Raw genomic sequence first — 15,783 nt, forward strand, 5'->3', positions numbered from 1 at the left:
ATGTAATGATAAAACATGTATGAGATATATGCAAAAACTCAGAGGGAGTGGACCTATGAGGGTGCACGTTAGAAGAATATATGTATATATATATACCTGTAGTCAGGCATGTGAATAATTATGCGCCCCTCATAGATGCATCACATAAATAAAACGCAAAGTGAAGCCCAATCTCAGCAAGCACAACTCTGCTCAGTGGCCTTAAATCTTTATGGACACAGTGAGTAGTTAGGAATGCCAAGGGCAGAAGGAGTGTGCAAGAGAATAGAAAGCACCATGCGCTTAGAGTCAGAAGAGCTATTGCATCACCTGGTGATGTATGAGGCTGGTTCTGGTGGCAAGGGTGGACCTTGCTACTATATTAGTAGGAACATCAAGCTGTTTGGAGATGGGCTTATATCCTTTAAGGGTACTTTACACACTGCAACATCGCTAGCGATCTCATTAGCGATGTGAAATTCTAGATAGCAAGTGTGATCTTTCGGGATCACACATGCGTTAAATGACCTATGTGCGATCCCGAAAGATCGCATTTGCGATCTACAATTTCACATCGCTAATGAGATCACTAGCGATGTCGCAGTGTGTAAAGTACCCTTTAGCCTAAAGGCCCCGTCACACTAAGCAACATCGCTAGCAACATCGCTGGTAACGAACAACTTTTGTGACGTTGCTAGCGATGTTGCTGTGTGTGACATCCAGCAACAACCTGGCCCCTGCTGTGAGGTCGTTGGTTGTTGCTGAATGTCCTGGGCCATTTTTTAGTTGTTGCTGTCCTGCTGTGAAGCACAGATCGCTGTGTGTGACAGCGAGACAGCAACAACTAATGTGCAGTGAGCAGGGAGCCAGCTTCTGCGGAGGCTGGTAACTAATGTAAACATCGGGTAACCAAGAAGCCCTGTCCTTGGTTACCCGATATTTACCTTTGATACCAGCCTCCTCCGCTCTCACTGCCTGTGCTGCCGGCTCCTGCTCTGTGCACATGTAGCTGCAGCACACATCAGGTAATTAACCCGATGTGTGCTGTAACTAGGAGAGCAAGGAGCCAGCGCTCAGTGTGCGCTGCTCCCTGCTCTGTGCACATTTAGCTGCAGCACACATCGGGTTAATTAACCTGATGTGTGCTGTAACTAGGAGACTGGGGGCTGGTCACTGGTTGCTGGTGAGCTCACCAGCAACTCGTGTAGCCACGCTCCAGCGATCCCTGCCAGGTCAGGTTGCTGGTGGGATCGCTGGAGCGTCGCAGTGTGACAGCTCACCAGCAACCTCCTAGCAACTTACCAGCGATCCCTATCGTTGTTGGGATCGCTGGTAAGTTGCTTAGTGTGACTGGACCTTAACCCTATAGATAATCTTCTGCGACAACTCTGTCCTTAGCTTTCTTTTATTCGAGTTCACTGTGCTACACACCATAATATCCAACAGCACAGGGACTACTTTTTATCCTCTAAATAGGCAGAATGACTGATTACAGATGAATGATTTTTTGTAGACACCTGTGATGCTAATTACAGGGCACACCTTATATTAGCATGTCCCTATGGTCAAATTATTTACAATCTTTTCTAGGGTACCATCATTTTTGTCCAAGCTATCTTTGTTTTGTTTTGTTTTTTACTTTTTTCCTTCAAAAAGCAATTTCTAATTTTCATTGGTTAATATTCAGTAAATGTAAATTGAAAATTACTTTTGTGTGTTTCAAGTTATTCGAGTGACCATTGTGGGTTGTTGTACTTTAACACAAGAGTACCAACAAATTTGTCCACTTGTGTATAAGAATAGTATCACAGAGCTGTACTTGCTCTGTAGCTCATGCATTTTGACATATTTTGAGGTATGACCTAAAAGTTCAGCTAAAGCTGTGTGAATATTGTGTGAACATTTGTTTTGAAATTGAGACACATCCCTTGGTATAAAAAAAAAGTTGGTGGTTACAAATGTAACCACAGAAGTCACAAAGACACTGTAGAAATGTTGTTTGCAGTAGAAAAAGCAAGTGGTGAAATGTGTTTGGTTTATTTCAAAACCAGCACATCCATAAGGCAGAGTGGGTGAGTTTACCGTGTACATGTATTAATATAATAAACTAATAAAAAAGAATCCGAGGCTACTACTCAAAGATTTAGATCGCTTCTTGTGCTTACACTTACAGGAGTTGCTCAGGGCTGAGATATTAATGACTTCTCAAGATAGGTCATTAAAGTAGTGGACTACCCCTACGCATTCCCCTTGTTCGCTCCCGTTAAAATAAATAAGCCTATGCTCCCCTCCGGTGCAGCTGTGGCTTCAGTGGTGTCTGAAGCCACGTTCCTGGGGTCCACATGACATTGTTATGACACGTGAGCCCCACAACCAAGCAGCACCCAGTGTCTGTCTCCCCGGCTTTGGACATTTGAGCAGGATGTGAGCGCTGCACTGACATACAGCTCAAACGTCTGAAGACGTTGAGAAGGAAGCTGGCGCTGATTGGTTGCGGAACGTGCGTGTCAAGGGGAATGAGAAAGGGTTGTACAGGTAGTGGACAACCCCTTTACTATCAAATAAGTGGGGCTCTAACACCCACCGCACTCACTGCTGCGCTGCTACTTGGTGCAGAGTTAGTAGAGCTTAGCTCAGCACATTTTGTAGTAGTTATTCTCGGATAATGCAGCTCAGCTCCCATTTAAGCCAAGGCAAAAACCAAAAGTAAGAATTCCTCCTTGACTTCAAATATGGCAACGAGAATAAATCCTTGGGCAAATGTTACAACTCCACACTATACTTGTAACGTGTACAATATCTTTTTTATTTTTCAATTATTTTTAATAGTTTAACAAGAAAATTAGATTGTGAAACAAACCACAAGCGTGTGTATGCATAAAATAGCATAATTACAAGTTTACAGCCTCTTACAGTAAATAGCCATAAAATTGCAATCTGTAAAAGAAGTAATCATCTTAAACTTTAGGTTTAGCCATAATCAAAATAGAATATAATAGGGTCATATATAATTTGGCCACTGGTGCTGCTAACAATATTCACCTATTTAAATTACCTGTAGGTTAATAATATTCCCAATCCACCAGATAATTGCAAAAAAAATTAAATATAGTTAAAAGACTATTTGCGCAAAATGACAATACAGGATAATATAATGTTATGTACATAAAATAAACACAGAAAATTAAAGATTAGCTAACCTGTTTACAGCGAGTTAGTGTCCAAAGGTACTAAGATTGGTGATGGTGTCCAAAGTTTGTAATCCAAGTTATAAGTCCATGGAATGTATGTGGAAAGTGCCACTGGCCGGGGCATGATTTGCATACATTTCGTGTACTGATACTTTAGATTACAAATCTTGGGCACAATGACCAACCATAGTACCTTTGAACACTAACTCGCTGTGAACAGGTTGGCTAATCTTTGGTTTTATGTGTTTTATGTAAATAACATTATATCAGCCTGTATTGAAATTTTGTGTGATTAGTCTTTTAACTATATTTAGAATATAATACGGGCCTTTGGTGTTTGGATAGAGGACAAAGGTAAAGGAAAGTGAAAAGTGTAAAGTGAAGAGTTCATGTAAAGAATTGTCATCTTTGAGGGTTTAAAGTGGGGCTGTCCCATTTTAAATTGACAGGATTAAATAATTCATATCTGAAGCTTCTATTGGTTTTCTAAAAAAAAAACAAAAAAACAAATGTTCACCATTGATGGTATACCAGGGGATTTCCTGTGTGGTGCAATGGAGGTGGTGCTTGCTGATAAATGATGGCATATCACTTCTCTATACGTCTTCAGAAAGTAGTCTAAACCCAAGGTTTAATGCTGGCCATAGACAGTAAATGACTGTAGGTAAGGGGTTAAATGGCCGTGATGCAGCTGTTCCCACACACTGCGTTAAAAGTCCATTATACAAAATAGCACTTCATTTTCTTTATCTGCTTTATTAATTCACATTTCATAATTATATATCCAGTAACTTGACATTTTGTTACATCATATTCACCACTGTGAGGGAAGATATCCAGACCATATGTGCAGAAAGGCTGCAGAAAATTTAATAGGGGGGCAGAGGCACTTCACCGACGATCAAGGACCACACCTGCAGCAAAGTTTCGGGGGACCTCCTCCTTCCTTATTGTCACCCGAAACATGGCTGTAGGTGTGGTCTCTGGTCATCGGTACTTCCTAGGTCATAACCCTGCTTTTGATGCGGACTCACAAGGTGATACCACATCTTTCCATGCATATCAGCTGATTTAATCAGCCTATGTGTACCTCTAACAGACACAGGTGGATCAGAGATCTGCCCATGGCTGGTAACCAGTTAAATCTCTGATGGAGCGATTTAACACACACTGGCAGGGAGCGCATCATTCCCCACTCCCATCGGCAGCCCTGTGATGTCATCAGGAGGCGCCGATGAGTTGCCATGACAGCCAGGGGTCAGTTGATGACCTCTGTGTCTGTGATGACGATCTCACTGAGAGCGCCGGCTGCAAACCGGCGTTCATAGGAAGTCAGTATTTCTGCTGTACAGAGCAAAGCTGGTGCTCTTCTCTGTATAGCACAAGCAATCAGATGATTGCAGTTTCAAGTCCCCTAAGGAAACTAGTAAAAACTTTATAAAGTGGGGAAAAAATGTTTAAAAAATCTGAAAAGAAAACCGAGTTCAAATAAAAATAAAACTATAAAAAATTTAAAAAACACATACTTGGTATAGCCCCATTCAGAAATGTCCGATCTATTAATATATAAAATAAATTAATCAAATCGGTAAACAGCGTATTGAAGAAAAAAAAATCAAGCCACCAGAATTACGATTTTTTTTGGGTGTGACATTGCAATAAAATGCGAATACAACATTGTATCTACCCAAAAATGGTGTCCGTAAATAGGTCAGCTTGGGGTGCAAAAAAGAAGCTGTCATTTAGCCCCAGGTCCTAAAAATAAAAATGTTACACTTCTCGAAAAATGGCGACAAAAGCAAAATTTATTTTACAAACTTCTGAATTTGTATTCACTACTTAAATTGAAAAATAACAATACATGTTTGGTATTTACATACTCATACTTAACTAGAGAATCATAATGCTAGATCTTGTTTACCACATAGTGAACATGTTAATTAAAAATAAAAAAAAATTGTGGAATTGCACTTTTTTTTGCAATTTCACTGAATTTGAAATTTTTGTTCCTATTTTCCAGTACACTACAGTTATGGCTGAAAGTAATGGCACCTTTGAAATTGTTACAGAAAATTAAGTATTTATCCCAGAAAATTATTGCAGTAACACATGTTTTGTCATAGAAATGTTTTTTTTTCCTTTGTGTGTATTGGAACAACACAATAAAAAAAGGCAAATAGGACATAATTTCACATAAAACTCCAAAAAATGGGCCAGCCAAAATTGTTGGCACCTTTCCAAAACTGTAGGTAGACAACTTGGTTTCAAGCATGTGATGCTCAGTCAAACTCACCTGTGGCAAGTAACATGTGTGGGCAATATCAAAATCACACCTGAAAAGCGATAAAAAGAGGAGAAGTTGACTCAACCATTGCATTGTATGTCGGTGTGTGCCACACTAAGCATGTAGAAAAGAACGAGAAGAGAAATGTCTAAGGTTGTATTTTTTGCTCTAATTATTGTATTTTCTATAACTGTTACTTGCTTGTATATGAACCTCTGAATTGCAAAGCACTGCGGAATATGTTGGCGCTATAGAAATAAAGATTTTTTATTAATATTATTATAAATATCTAAGGACTTGAGAACTAAAATTGCTGAAAAATATCAACAATCTCCAGAAAACATCATATGGCCATACCAAGCCGATGGATTGCTATGACAGCTGGAGATCTTCTGAAGAGTTCCATGCCTATCTTGGCGGTGCTCCTATCAAGACCATGAGGTCTCAGAAAATGGAGACACAAGCAAAAGTTTTATTTTACAAATTTCATAATTGTTTTTCACTACTTAAAAAAATATGCATGTTTGGTGTTGCTGTAATCAGACTGACCCAGGGAATCAGTTTGACATATCATTTTTACTGCATATTTAAAACCATAAACCCCACCTACCCCCAAAGAAACAATTGCAGAATTTTTTCACAATTTCGCCACACTTTAATATTTTTCATTTTCCAATACTTCACATGGTATGAATCTTTAGTGTCATTCTAAATTACAACTCGGCCTGCAAAAAACAAGCACTTAGATGGCTATATCAACAGAAAAATAAAAAGTTATCGCTCTTGGAGAAAGTAAAAGAAAAAACTAAAGCGCAAAAATGGAACATGACCATGTCGTAAAGGTGTCATTGTATGCGTAGAAATTATTTACTTTGGTCACAGCTGTCAAGCTTTGATCACTAAAGTTGAGTTTGCTGTTCACCAAAGTATTTTTCAGTGACATTTTTACCCAATGTTATACTATTTAGTACTTCACTAGTCATTTCTCCAGCCAAGTCTCCAACTTCCCTCAATCCATCTGTAATATTAAATTATCCTCCTCTGTGTTGATTATTTTATAAAGTTTAATATTATCTGTAACACCGTGTGCAGAATTATTAGGCAAGTTGTATTTTAGAGGATTTTTTTTATTATTGATCAACAACTATGTTCTCAATCAACTAAAAAGACTCATAAATATCAAAGCTTAATATTTTTGGAAGTTGGAGTGGGATTTTTTTAGAATTGGCTATCTTAGGCAGATATCTGTTTGTGCAGGTAACTACTACTGTGCAGAATTATTAGGCAACTTAATAAAAACCAAATATATTCCCATCTCACTTGTTTATTTTCACCAGGTAAACCAATATAACTGCACAAAATTTAGAAATAAACATTTCTGACATGCAAAAACAAAACCCCAAAAAATTAGTGACCAATATAGCCACATTTCTTTATGATGACACTCAACAGTCTACCATCCATAGATTCTGTCAGTTGCTTGATCTGTTTACAATCAACTTTGCGTGCAGCAGCCACCACAGCCTCCCAGACACTGTTTCTAGAGGTGTACTGTTTTCCTTCCCTGTAGATCTTACATTTTATGAGGGACCACAGGTTCTCTATTAGGTTCAGATCAAGTGAACAAGGGGGCCATGTCATTATTTTTTCATCTTTTAGACCTTTACTGGCCAGCCACGCTGTGGAGTAGTTGGATGCATGTGATGGAGCATTGTCCTGCATGAAAATCATGTTTTTCTTGAATGATACCGACTTCTTCCTGTACCACTGCTTGACGAAGTTGTCATCCAGAAACTGACAGTAGGTCTGGGATTTGAGCTTCACTTCATCCATGAGGGACCACAGGTTCTCTATGGGGTTCAGATCAGGTGAACAAGGGGGCCATGTCATTATTTTTTCATCTTTTAGATAGGGTCAATATAGGGGTCCAGCATTATACATCTAGCTGTGGACCGTCCTTGTTAGGACGGGAGCTTGGGGTATTAGACAGATTTTTTATTTTCTCTAGGAGGTTTTAGGGTCAGATGAACTTGGAGGAAGCCTCTGGACCCAGTACCATGGTGGAAGAATCTGTATACCCAGACCTGAGAGGACGCGGTGAGATCTTTCCTAGTCCTTTTATTGCACTATATACTCTCCTGCGTGTCTGACTGCTGTCAGCATTCTATGAGGAGTATATTTATTCAATTAGCTCTATGTTGTTGTTTTTGCTATGTTTTTTTTCTACCTAGGACCACTGTCCAGTGCTTGATAGCAATTGTAATCATATTGTTTTCTGTTTTTTGTGTTTTTTTTCTTGTGTTTTTTTGTATGACTATTAGTTGCTGTTATAGAGGTCCCCAGTTGTGGGTCAACATAGTGTCATGAGTGATCTGTAGGACACATGTGTTATAGTTTTGTATAACGAACTGGTTAGGAGCCCTGACAGGTTATTGGGTTATTGTCAGTCCAAGAGAGGAAGAATTTCCTCTCTTCATTTTAATATTTATATATTAATAAAGGTTATTTTATAATGCTATATTGAATATATTTATCTGATTTGGTATTGCTGTTACTACTACTACCTTTACTGGCCAGCCACGCTGTGGAGTAGTTGGATGCATTTGATGGATCATTGCCCTGCATGAAAATCAAGTTTTTCTTGAACGATACCGACTTCTTCCTGTACCACTGCTTGAAGAAGTTGTCTTCCAGAAACTGGCAGTAGGTCTGGGAGTTGAGCTTCACTCCATCCTCAACCCGAAAAGGTCCCACAAGTTCATCTTTGATGATACCAACCCATACCAGTACCCTACCTCCACCTTGCTGGCATCTGAGTGGAACTCTCTGCTCTTTACTGATCCAACCTCTGGCCCATCCATCTGGCCCATCAAGAGTCACTCTCATTTCATCAGTCCATAAAACCTTTGAAAAATCAGTCTTACGATATTTCTTGGCAAAGTCTTGACATTTTATCTTATGTTTCTTCTTCAAAGGTGGTCATTTTTTAGCCTTCCTTACCTTGGCCATGTCCCTGAGTACGGCACACCTTGTGGTTTTTGATACTCCAGTAATGTTGCAGCTCTGAAATATGGCCAAACTGGTGGCATATGGCATCTTGGCAGCTTCACGCTTGATTTTCCTCACTTCATGGGCAGTTATTTTGCACCTTTTGTGCCCAACACGCTTCTTGCGACCCTGTTGGCTATTTGCCATGAAACGCTTGATTGTTCGGTGATCACGCTTCAAAAGTTTGGCAATTTCAAGACTGCTGCATCCCTCTGCAAGACATCTCACAATTTTGGACTTTTTAGAGCCCGTCAAATCTCTCTTCTGACCCATTTTTCCAAAGGAAAGGAAGTTGCCTAATAATTAAGCACACCTTATATAGGGTGTTGATGTCATTACACCACACCCCTCCTCATTACAGAGATGCACATCAGATGATTTACTTAATTGGTAGTTGGCTCTCAAGCCTATACAGCTTGGAGTCGGACAACATGTATAAAAAGTATCATGTGATCAAAATACTCTTTTGCCTAATAATTCTGCACACCATGTACTCTATATGCCCGCAACAAGATGATTAATATACATATTTATAAGAGGGCCCAATACTGATCCCTGTGGTACCTTACTATTAACTATGACTCAATCATAGTGTGTCCATTAAAAGCCATCCCACCATCTGTTTCCTATCATTGAGCTACTTGTTAATCGATTTACCCATATTTTACACTAGCTGCATTGTTCTCATTTTATGTCCCAGCTTTTTATGTGGTACCATAACAACCACCTATGATAAGTTTAGATAAACATCATTCACAGACTAGGGGGTATTTTACACGCTGAAACATCGCTAGCATTTGCTGGCGATGTCAAGCGCGATAGCACCCGCCTCCCTCGTACTGTCGATATGTGGTGATCGCTGCCGTAGCGAACATTATCGCTACCGCAGCATCACACGCACATACCTGCTCTGCGTCGTCACTGTGTCCGGCGAACCGCCTCCTTTCTAAGGGGGCGGTTTGTTCAGCGTTACAACGACTTCACAGCATCACTAAACCGCCACCCAATAAAAAAGGAGGGGAGGAAATGAGCGGCCGGAACATGCCACCCACCTCCTTCCTTCCTCATTTTCTGGTGGACGGAGGTAAGGTGATGGTTGTCGCTCCTGCAGTGTCACAAACAGCGATGTGTGGTGCCGCAGAAGCAACGAACCACATCGCTACTGAGCAGAAAACGATATTTTGTTTTAGAACGACCTCTCCATGACCATCGATTTTTCCCTCTTTTGCGATAGTTTACGGTCGCTCAGAGGAGTCACACGCTGCGATCTCGCTAACGAGGCCGGATGTGCGTCACAACCACCGTGACCCCGACGATATCTCCTTAGCAATATCGCAGCGTGTAAAGCACCCTTTAAACCCCAAAACAAATTAGACCAATCATTCATCCAACAGCTCCTGTTTTCTTTGTTTTCTTGATGAGGTAGCCACTGGCAATCTCTTCTGACTGCAACCTATTGCCCAGAAAAGAAAACCATCAGCAGTTGCAATCCTATTTACTGTATCTTTCTTTCAACAACATTCAAGGCATAGTTAGGAGGTCCCCATACAGTTTCCATGAAGCTGCCATTTTTTAGAAGGGGTAAAGTCTCATCAATGGATTTTGTTTTTATCTAATGGCGATGGAACTGCTATCCCTGATCTTTCTCATTGATCTATACTGCAGATATGTATGCTCAGTGTATCCTATGTGATGCAGCCTCAGCCTGTCACACTTACTCTCATATATACCTGTCACTGGTCTCTCATATATAGCAAAAATCAGATTTATGCCGGGAGGGATTTGATAGGTGATGATGTCATACTGACTTCCTGTTTACACATGGGAGCATATACTGGACTATCAGATGGGAGATTACATGACCCAACTGACTGTAATGAAGGGGAAAAATGAAAACTATTAATTGTGTAATACATTTAGTATTGCTATAATTGTGCTGACCCTTTAAAGAAATATAGTTCAATAATAATAATTATTATTATTTCTATAGCGACAACATATTCCACAGCGCTTTACAATTCAGAGGTTCATATACAAACAAACATAAGTAACAGTCATAGAAGATACAATAATTAAAGGAAAAATAAAGACAACCCTGCTCGTAAGAGCTTACAATCTACAATATAATCTCCCACCCCTACCCAAAAACAATCATAAAAGTTAATTGACAAATTACAATATAACTTTGTTGATGTAAACAGGTATAGGTCTTTAAATAAGTTGTTGAAAATGTGGAGGAGAAAAAAAAAAAATAAAAACATTTGCCCTAGGAGGCCCAATATAGTTTGGCTTCAAGGTGTTGAGTTGTAAAATGAGTGTTGTTAATAATACTGAGACATCTCCTTTATCTGATCACAGAGCTTGTCATCCGAGGTCATTCTGGACCATGGAATTACGCCAGACTTTCTGGAAATTCTATATGATTCAACTTGCTCCAATGGTGTTAATACTGTAGATAAATTAAGAGGAGCTTGCAGCAATGTGCGAATCAATGAAGAGGTAAGTGAAAAATAATATCCAAGAGCGGGGCTTAAACAAGCACTCACTCTTAATATATTGCAGTCATCATATTATATAGCACTTTGTACTCACACTTGCTCATTTTGCCTTTTGTCCCAGTTAATTCTTCTGTTTTCCATTAGGTCTATGACACCACGTGATTATAAACTGACAAGCTGAATCCCTCTAAGCTATATGTAGAAACAGGCAGTCTCTTTTCCCTTCATGAGTCATCATTGCAAAAGTCTCTTTCAGGGGGTAGGAGGGAGCAGCTGGGTCAGGAGATAAAGGGGGGAATGATTCAAGCAGGGACAAGAAAATTACTTGTTCTACTCAGAGAAAAAAGAGAAGAATTTACCTGGTAGAAAGGCAAAATGAGCAATTGTAAATATACATTGCAATATAATATGATGATTGCAATATATTAAGAGGATTAAAACTTTGATGGGAGTGCTTCTTTATATTGTAAGAAATTCCAGCCCCTTTTAGTTGTATTTTGTGCCTTTTTATAGAGACAGTACATAATGAAGATAACTAATATAAAACTATACTAATCAATATTTATGATTAGTTGTTTAATTATAAGGTTTTGCCTGCATTTGAGTAATAATGGTGCAACTGTGGGTAATGTTTGAGACTAAAATGCTACCTACATTAATACAATTTATATGTTCCCTTCTCATACACTCCCATTTTTAATGTTCCACAAACTGCACTGCAAAGGGATGAGGTTTATACTCTCCATTTACGGATCCATTCTCCATCGACTCTCATGTTAAAAAAAAAACGAATGCGGCAGACATCTGTTATTTAACAATGGACAAGAAAGTTATGCGTGCACAACTTTTTTCCCAACGGATCTGCAGGATCCGTTCTAAAGGATGATTACAGGACATGTGAACTCAGACTCAAAAAATAACAAGAGATAGAATGTAAGTACAGCAAGTAGTTTTGCGACTACTGTTCCCATGTTCATTTTTTTACATCTTTTTAGTGCTTTTTCAGGGGGTTTCCAGGAGGAATCCAACTAAAAAAGTTGCCGTATGCCCATACTTTTTAGTTTATTTTTCTTCCTACAGAGAATTATTGCCCAAACTGTAGTGTTATGAAGTTTTATGTTATGCTTTAACTTTGCAAAATATAAAAAGTAAAAAATTAAAGCTTTTTTTTTACTTTTGCACAATTTACTTCTACTAGAAAAATGACAAATTTAACCTAAATTTTACCATATTCATGAAACAGTCCCATGTGCCATAAAATGCCATGTGCACAATAATTATTTTGGATGTCCAAAAAAATAAATAACTTGGACTATGGATGTCACCAGGGAATATTTTACAACCGAAGCTGTTGTGCTGTTGTTGTTGCTGTTGTGCCTAATTACATTTTAATTCAGGTTTGATTTTTATGTTAACATTTTCAAATTCTTGTTTGTATCTCCCAAATTTTGTGTCTTTCAGATAACATTTAAAGTCAAAGTAACTGCAAAAAGGTGCCTTCCAGATCAAAGTTTTTCAATCCGGGCCCTGGGATTTACAGACTCTGTGATAGTGAATGTGAGAACGGCATGTGACTGCAAGTGTGATGATGGCGCTGATCCTAAAGCATGCAACTCTAAAGGAAGGATTGTATGTGGAATCTGCAGGTAAAAAAGCACATTCATTCACCATGTACCATAAGAAATTTGTCATAAAATGTTTATCGCCCTAAATAATTTTTAGGATTGTGTAACCCTTTAAAAGATAAGCTGGGTCATCCCTTTGTGAACCATTGTAGCTCATATTGGCTATTTGAGCAGGCACAATAACATAGTTGGAAGTCTCATTACTTTTTTCACAATAACATAGTGTGTATAGTAAAGGCCGCTCTACACGCAACAACATCGCTAACGAGATATCGTTGGGGTCACGGAATTCGTGACTCACATCCGGCCTCGTTAGCGACGTTGTTTCATGTGACACCTACGAGCGACCACTAACGATCCGAAAAACGCAAAAATCGTTGATTGTTGACACGTCGTTCCTTTCCCAAATATCGTTGGTCATTTTGGACGCAGGTTGTTCGTCGTTCCTGAGGCAGCAGATATCGCTACGTGTGACACCCCGGGAATGACGAACAACAGCGTTCCTGCATCCTCCGGCAAAGAGGTGGGAGTGACGTTAATGCGGCTGCTCTCCGCCCCTCCACTTCTATTGGTGGCCCGCTGATTGACATCGCACGATGACGCACACATGACGCCGCACGAACCGCCCCCTTAAAAAAAGAGGTTGTTCGCCGCCCACTGCGACGTTGTTAGGAAGGTATGTGCGTGTGACGCATACTAGCGATATTGTTCGCCATGGGCAGTGATTTGCCCGTGATGCACAAATGACGGGGGCGGGTGCGATCGCTAGCGACATCGCTAGTGATGTCGCAGCATGTAAAACAAGCCTTTAGAGTTGAATTAAATCATTTCATCATTAGGAGAAGGTTTATGATGGAGACCTAGATTAGGTGAGATGCAGAACTTTACAGAAAGATAAGGGTCTGTGCAGAAGCGTAACAATCGCAGTTGCAGAGATTGCAACTGTGACCGTGTCCATGCCAGAGGGGGGCCTGCCGACCCCAGCACCTACTTCAACTGGATGTGTACCCGAGGACGCACATTCAGCTGAGTTGTATTGCAGCACAGAAACGCATCCGGTCTTTGCACTACAATACACAGCACCGGCTAATCGGAGATCAGCAGCTGATGATGGCGTTCTGGGCATAGGCGTAGCATGGCAGTGATGTCATACACTGCCCTTGCAGGCACACTCATGTCAGCTACAGGCAAGGCTAGCTCCAGCTTTTCGTGGGCTCTGGGTGAAAGAGTCTCAATCGGCCCCATGCACAAGCACATACACAAACATGTATACATACAAGCATATGCACATATACATATTTGAAGACAAATTCACAAAAATACATATAAACAGAAATGAATATATACACAGTTATATACATTGACATACATAGACACATCACAAACACATTAGAGATATTTTTAATAAAGGGAAGCCATCAACAAGACTCACTCACCTCCCCCGCTTGTCTCCCGTCGAGCTCCTCCCGAGCATGTGCCTGTGCAGGGTGCGCTGCTTGATGGACGTTACTTTGACAGACATGGCCACGCACAGTGCACACTAAGGGGTACTTTGCACACTACGACATCGCAAGCCTGTGCTTGCGATGCCGAGCGCGATAGTCCCCGCCCCCATCGCAGCAGCAATATCTTGTGATTGCTGCCGCAGCGAACATTATCGCTACGGCAGCTTCACATGCACTCACCTGCCCTGCGATGTCGCTCTGGCCGGCAAACCGCCTCCTTACTAAGGGGGCGGGTCGTGCGGCATCACAGCGACGTCACACGGCAGGCGGCCAATAGAAGCGGAGGGGCGGTGATGAGTGGGACGTAAACATCCCGCCCACCTTCGTCCTTCCGCATAGCCGGCGTGAGCCGCGGTGACGCAGGTAGGAGATGTTCCTCGCTCCTGCGGCTTCTCACACAGCGATGTGTGCTGCCGCAGGAACGAGGAACAACATCGTACCGTCGCTGCAGCTACTTTATAGAAATGTCGGACACTACACCGATGATACGATTACGACACTTTTGCGCTCGTTAATCGTATCATAAAGGATTTACACACTACGATATCGACAGCGATGCTGGATGTGCGTCACTTTCGATTTGACCCCACCGACATCGCACCTGCGATATCGTAGTGTGTAAAGTACCCCTAAGACTGCCGTATATACATCACAGGAGAGGCTTGGGACATAGACATTACTGGGGGGGCACAGACATGACTGGAGTGCATACACTTTTCTGGGGGGGGCATACATGTTATTCAGGGCATATACAATACTATGGGGCATGCGTGTTACTGGTGGGGCATACATTTAACTGGGGGGGACATAAACTTTACTGGGGCATACATGTTACTAGGAGGGCATACATGTTACTGGGGTGGGCATACAGCACTGGGGGGTATACACATTACTGGGGTGGGGTTCGTGGGGGGCGTAAAGCACTGGGGGATACATGTTACTGGGGTGACGGCATATAGCTCTTGGGGGCATATAGCTCTTGGGGGCATACACATTGCTGGGGGGCATACAGCACTGGGGAAAGCTAGTGCTGCGGCTCCTCTTCATCTATGGGATGAGAGTGCATCACACGGTAATTCCGCCCACAGGTTAATGCCGTCCTACAATGCATGTGCATTCGGCATTCTTAAATGCATTTCAATTGCGGCTTTAAAGTGCCAGCAGCCAGCAAAATGCAGCTTCTGGCCCAAGCACTGCGGTCCCTGGAATAGGCCCCGGGGCTTGAGAAAAGATCCCTGCCCCTGACGACAGTGACTGCCCCCACATTTGCCCAGGGTGACCGCACATACCCAAGGGCTAACGCTGGCTCTTGTTGCTGGTTACAAAAGTGAACGTCACATGCATTATGGAACAGCAGCAAAATGCGGACGTATATACCAGCATGGCGGACATACGGACATATATACCAGGATGGTGAACACATATATCAGGAACAGCCTGAGGATGGGGGACATATATACCAGGATGGGGCCCAGGATAGATGATATATATACCAGGATGGGGAACATATATACCGGGATGAAGGACATATTTATCAGGAAGGGTCTCAGAATGGGAAACATATACTAGAATAGGGGACATTAAAACAGCATGGGGGACATACAGCGGGTGAAATAGGTATTGAACCTGTCACTAATTTTCTAAGTAAATATA

At 41.2% G+C, this 15,783-nt stretch overlaps 1 protein-coding gene across 2 annotated transcripts in view; it reads left to right on the plus strand.

Moving 5' to 3' along the window:
• Nucleotides 1-15,783, plus strand: part of ITGB2 (integrin subunit beta 2) — a 178,994-nt gene that overhangs the window by 135,831 nt on the left and 27,380 nt on the right. For both annotated transcript variants that reach the window (XM_075317574.1, XM_075317575.1), the window contains exons 10-11: nt 10,861-11,001; nt 12,462-12,646. In XM_075317574.1, the coding sequence (XP_075173689.1) occupies nt 10,861-11,001; nt 12,462-12,646 (326 nt within the window). The remainder of the gene's footprint in view (nt 1-10,860; nt 11,002-12,461; nt 12,647-15,783) is intronic.

This window comes from Anomaloglossus baeobatrachus, chromosome 7, assembly GCF_048569485.1.
Source record: "Anomaloglossus baeobatrachus isolate aAnoBae1 chromosome 7, aAnoBae1.hap1, whole genome shotgun sequence".
Lineage (NCBI taxonomy): Eukaryota > Metazoa > Chordata > Amphibia > Anura > Aromobatidae > Anomaloglossus > Anomaloglossus baeobatrachus.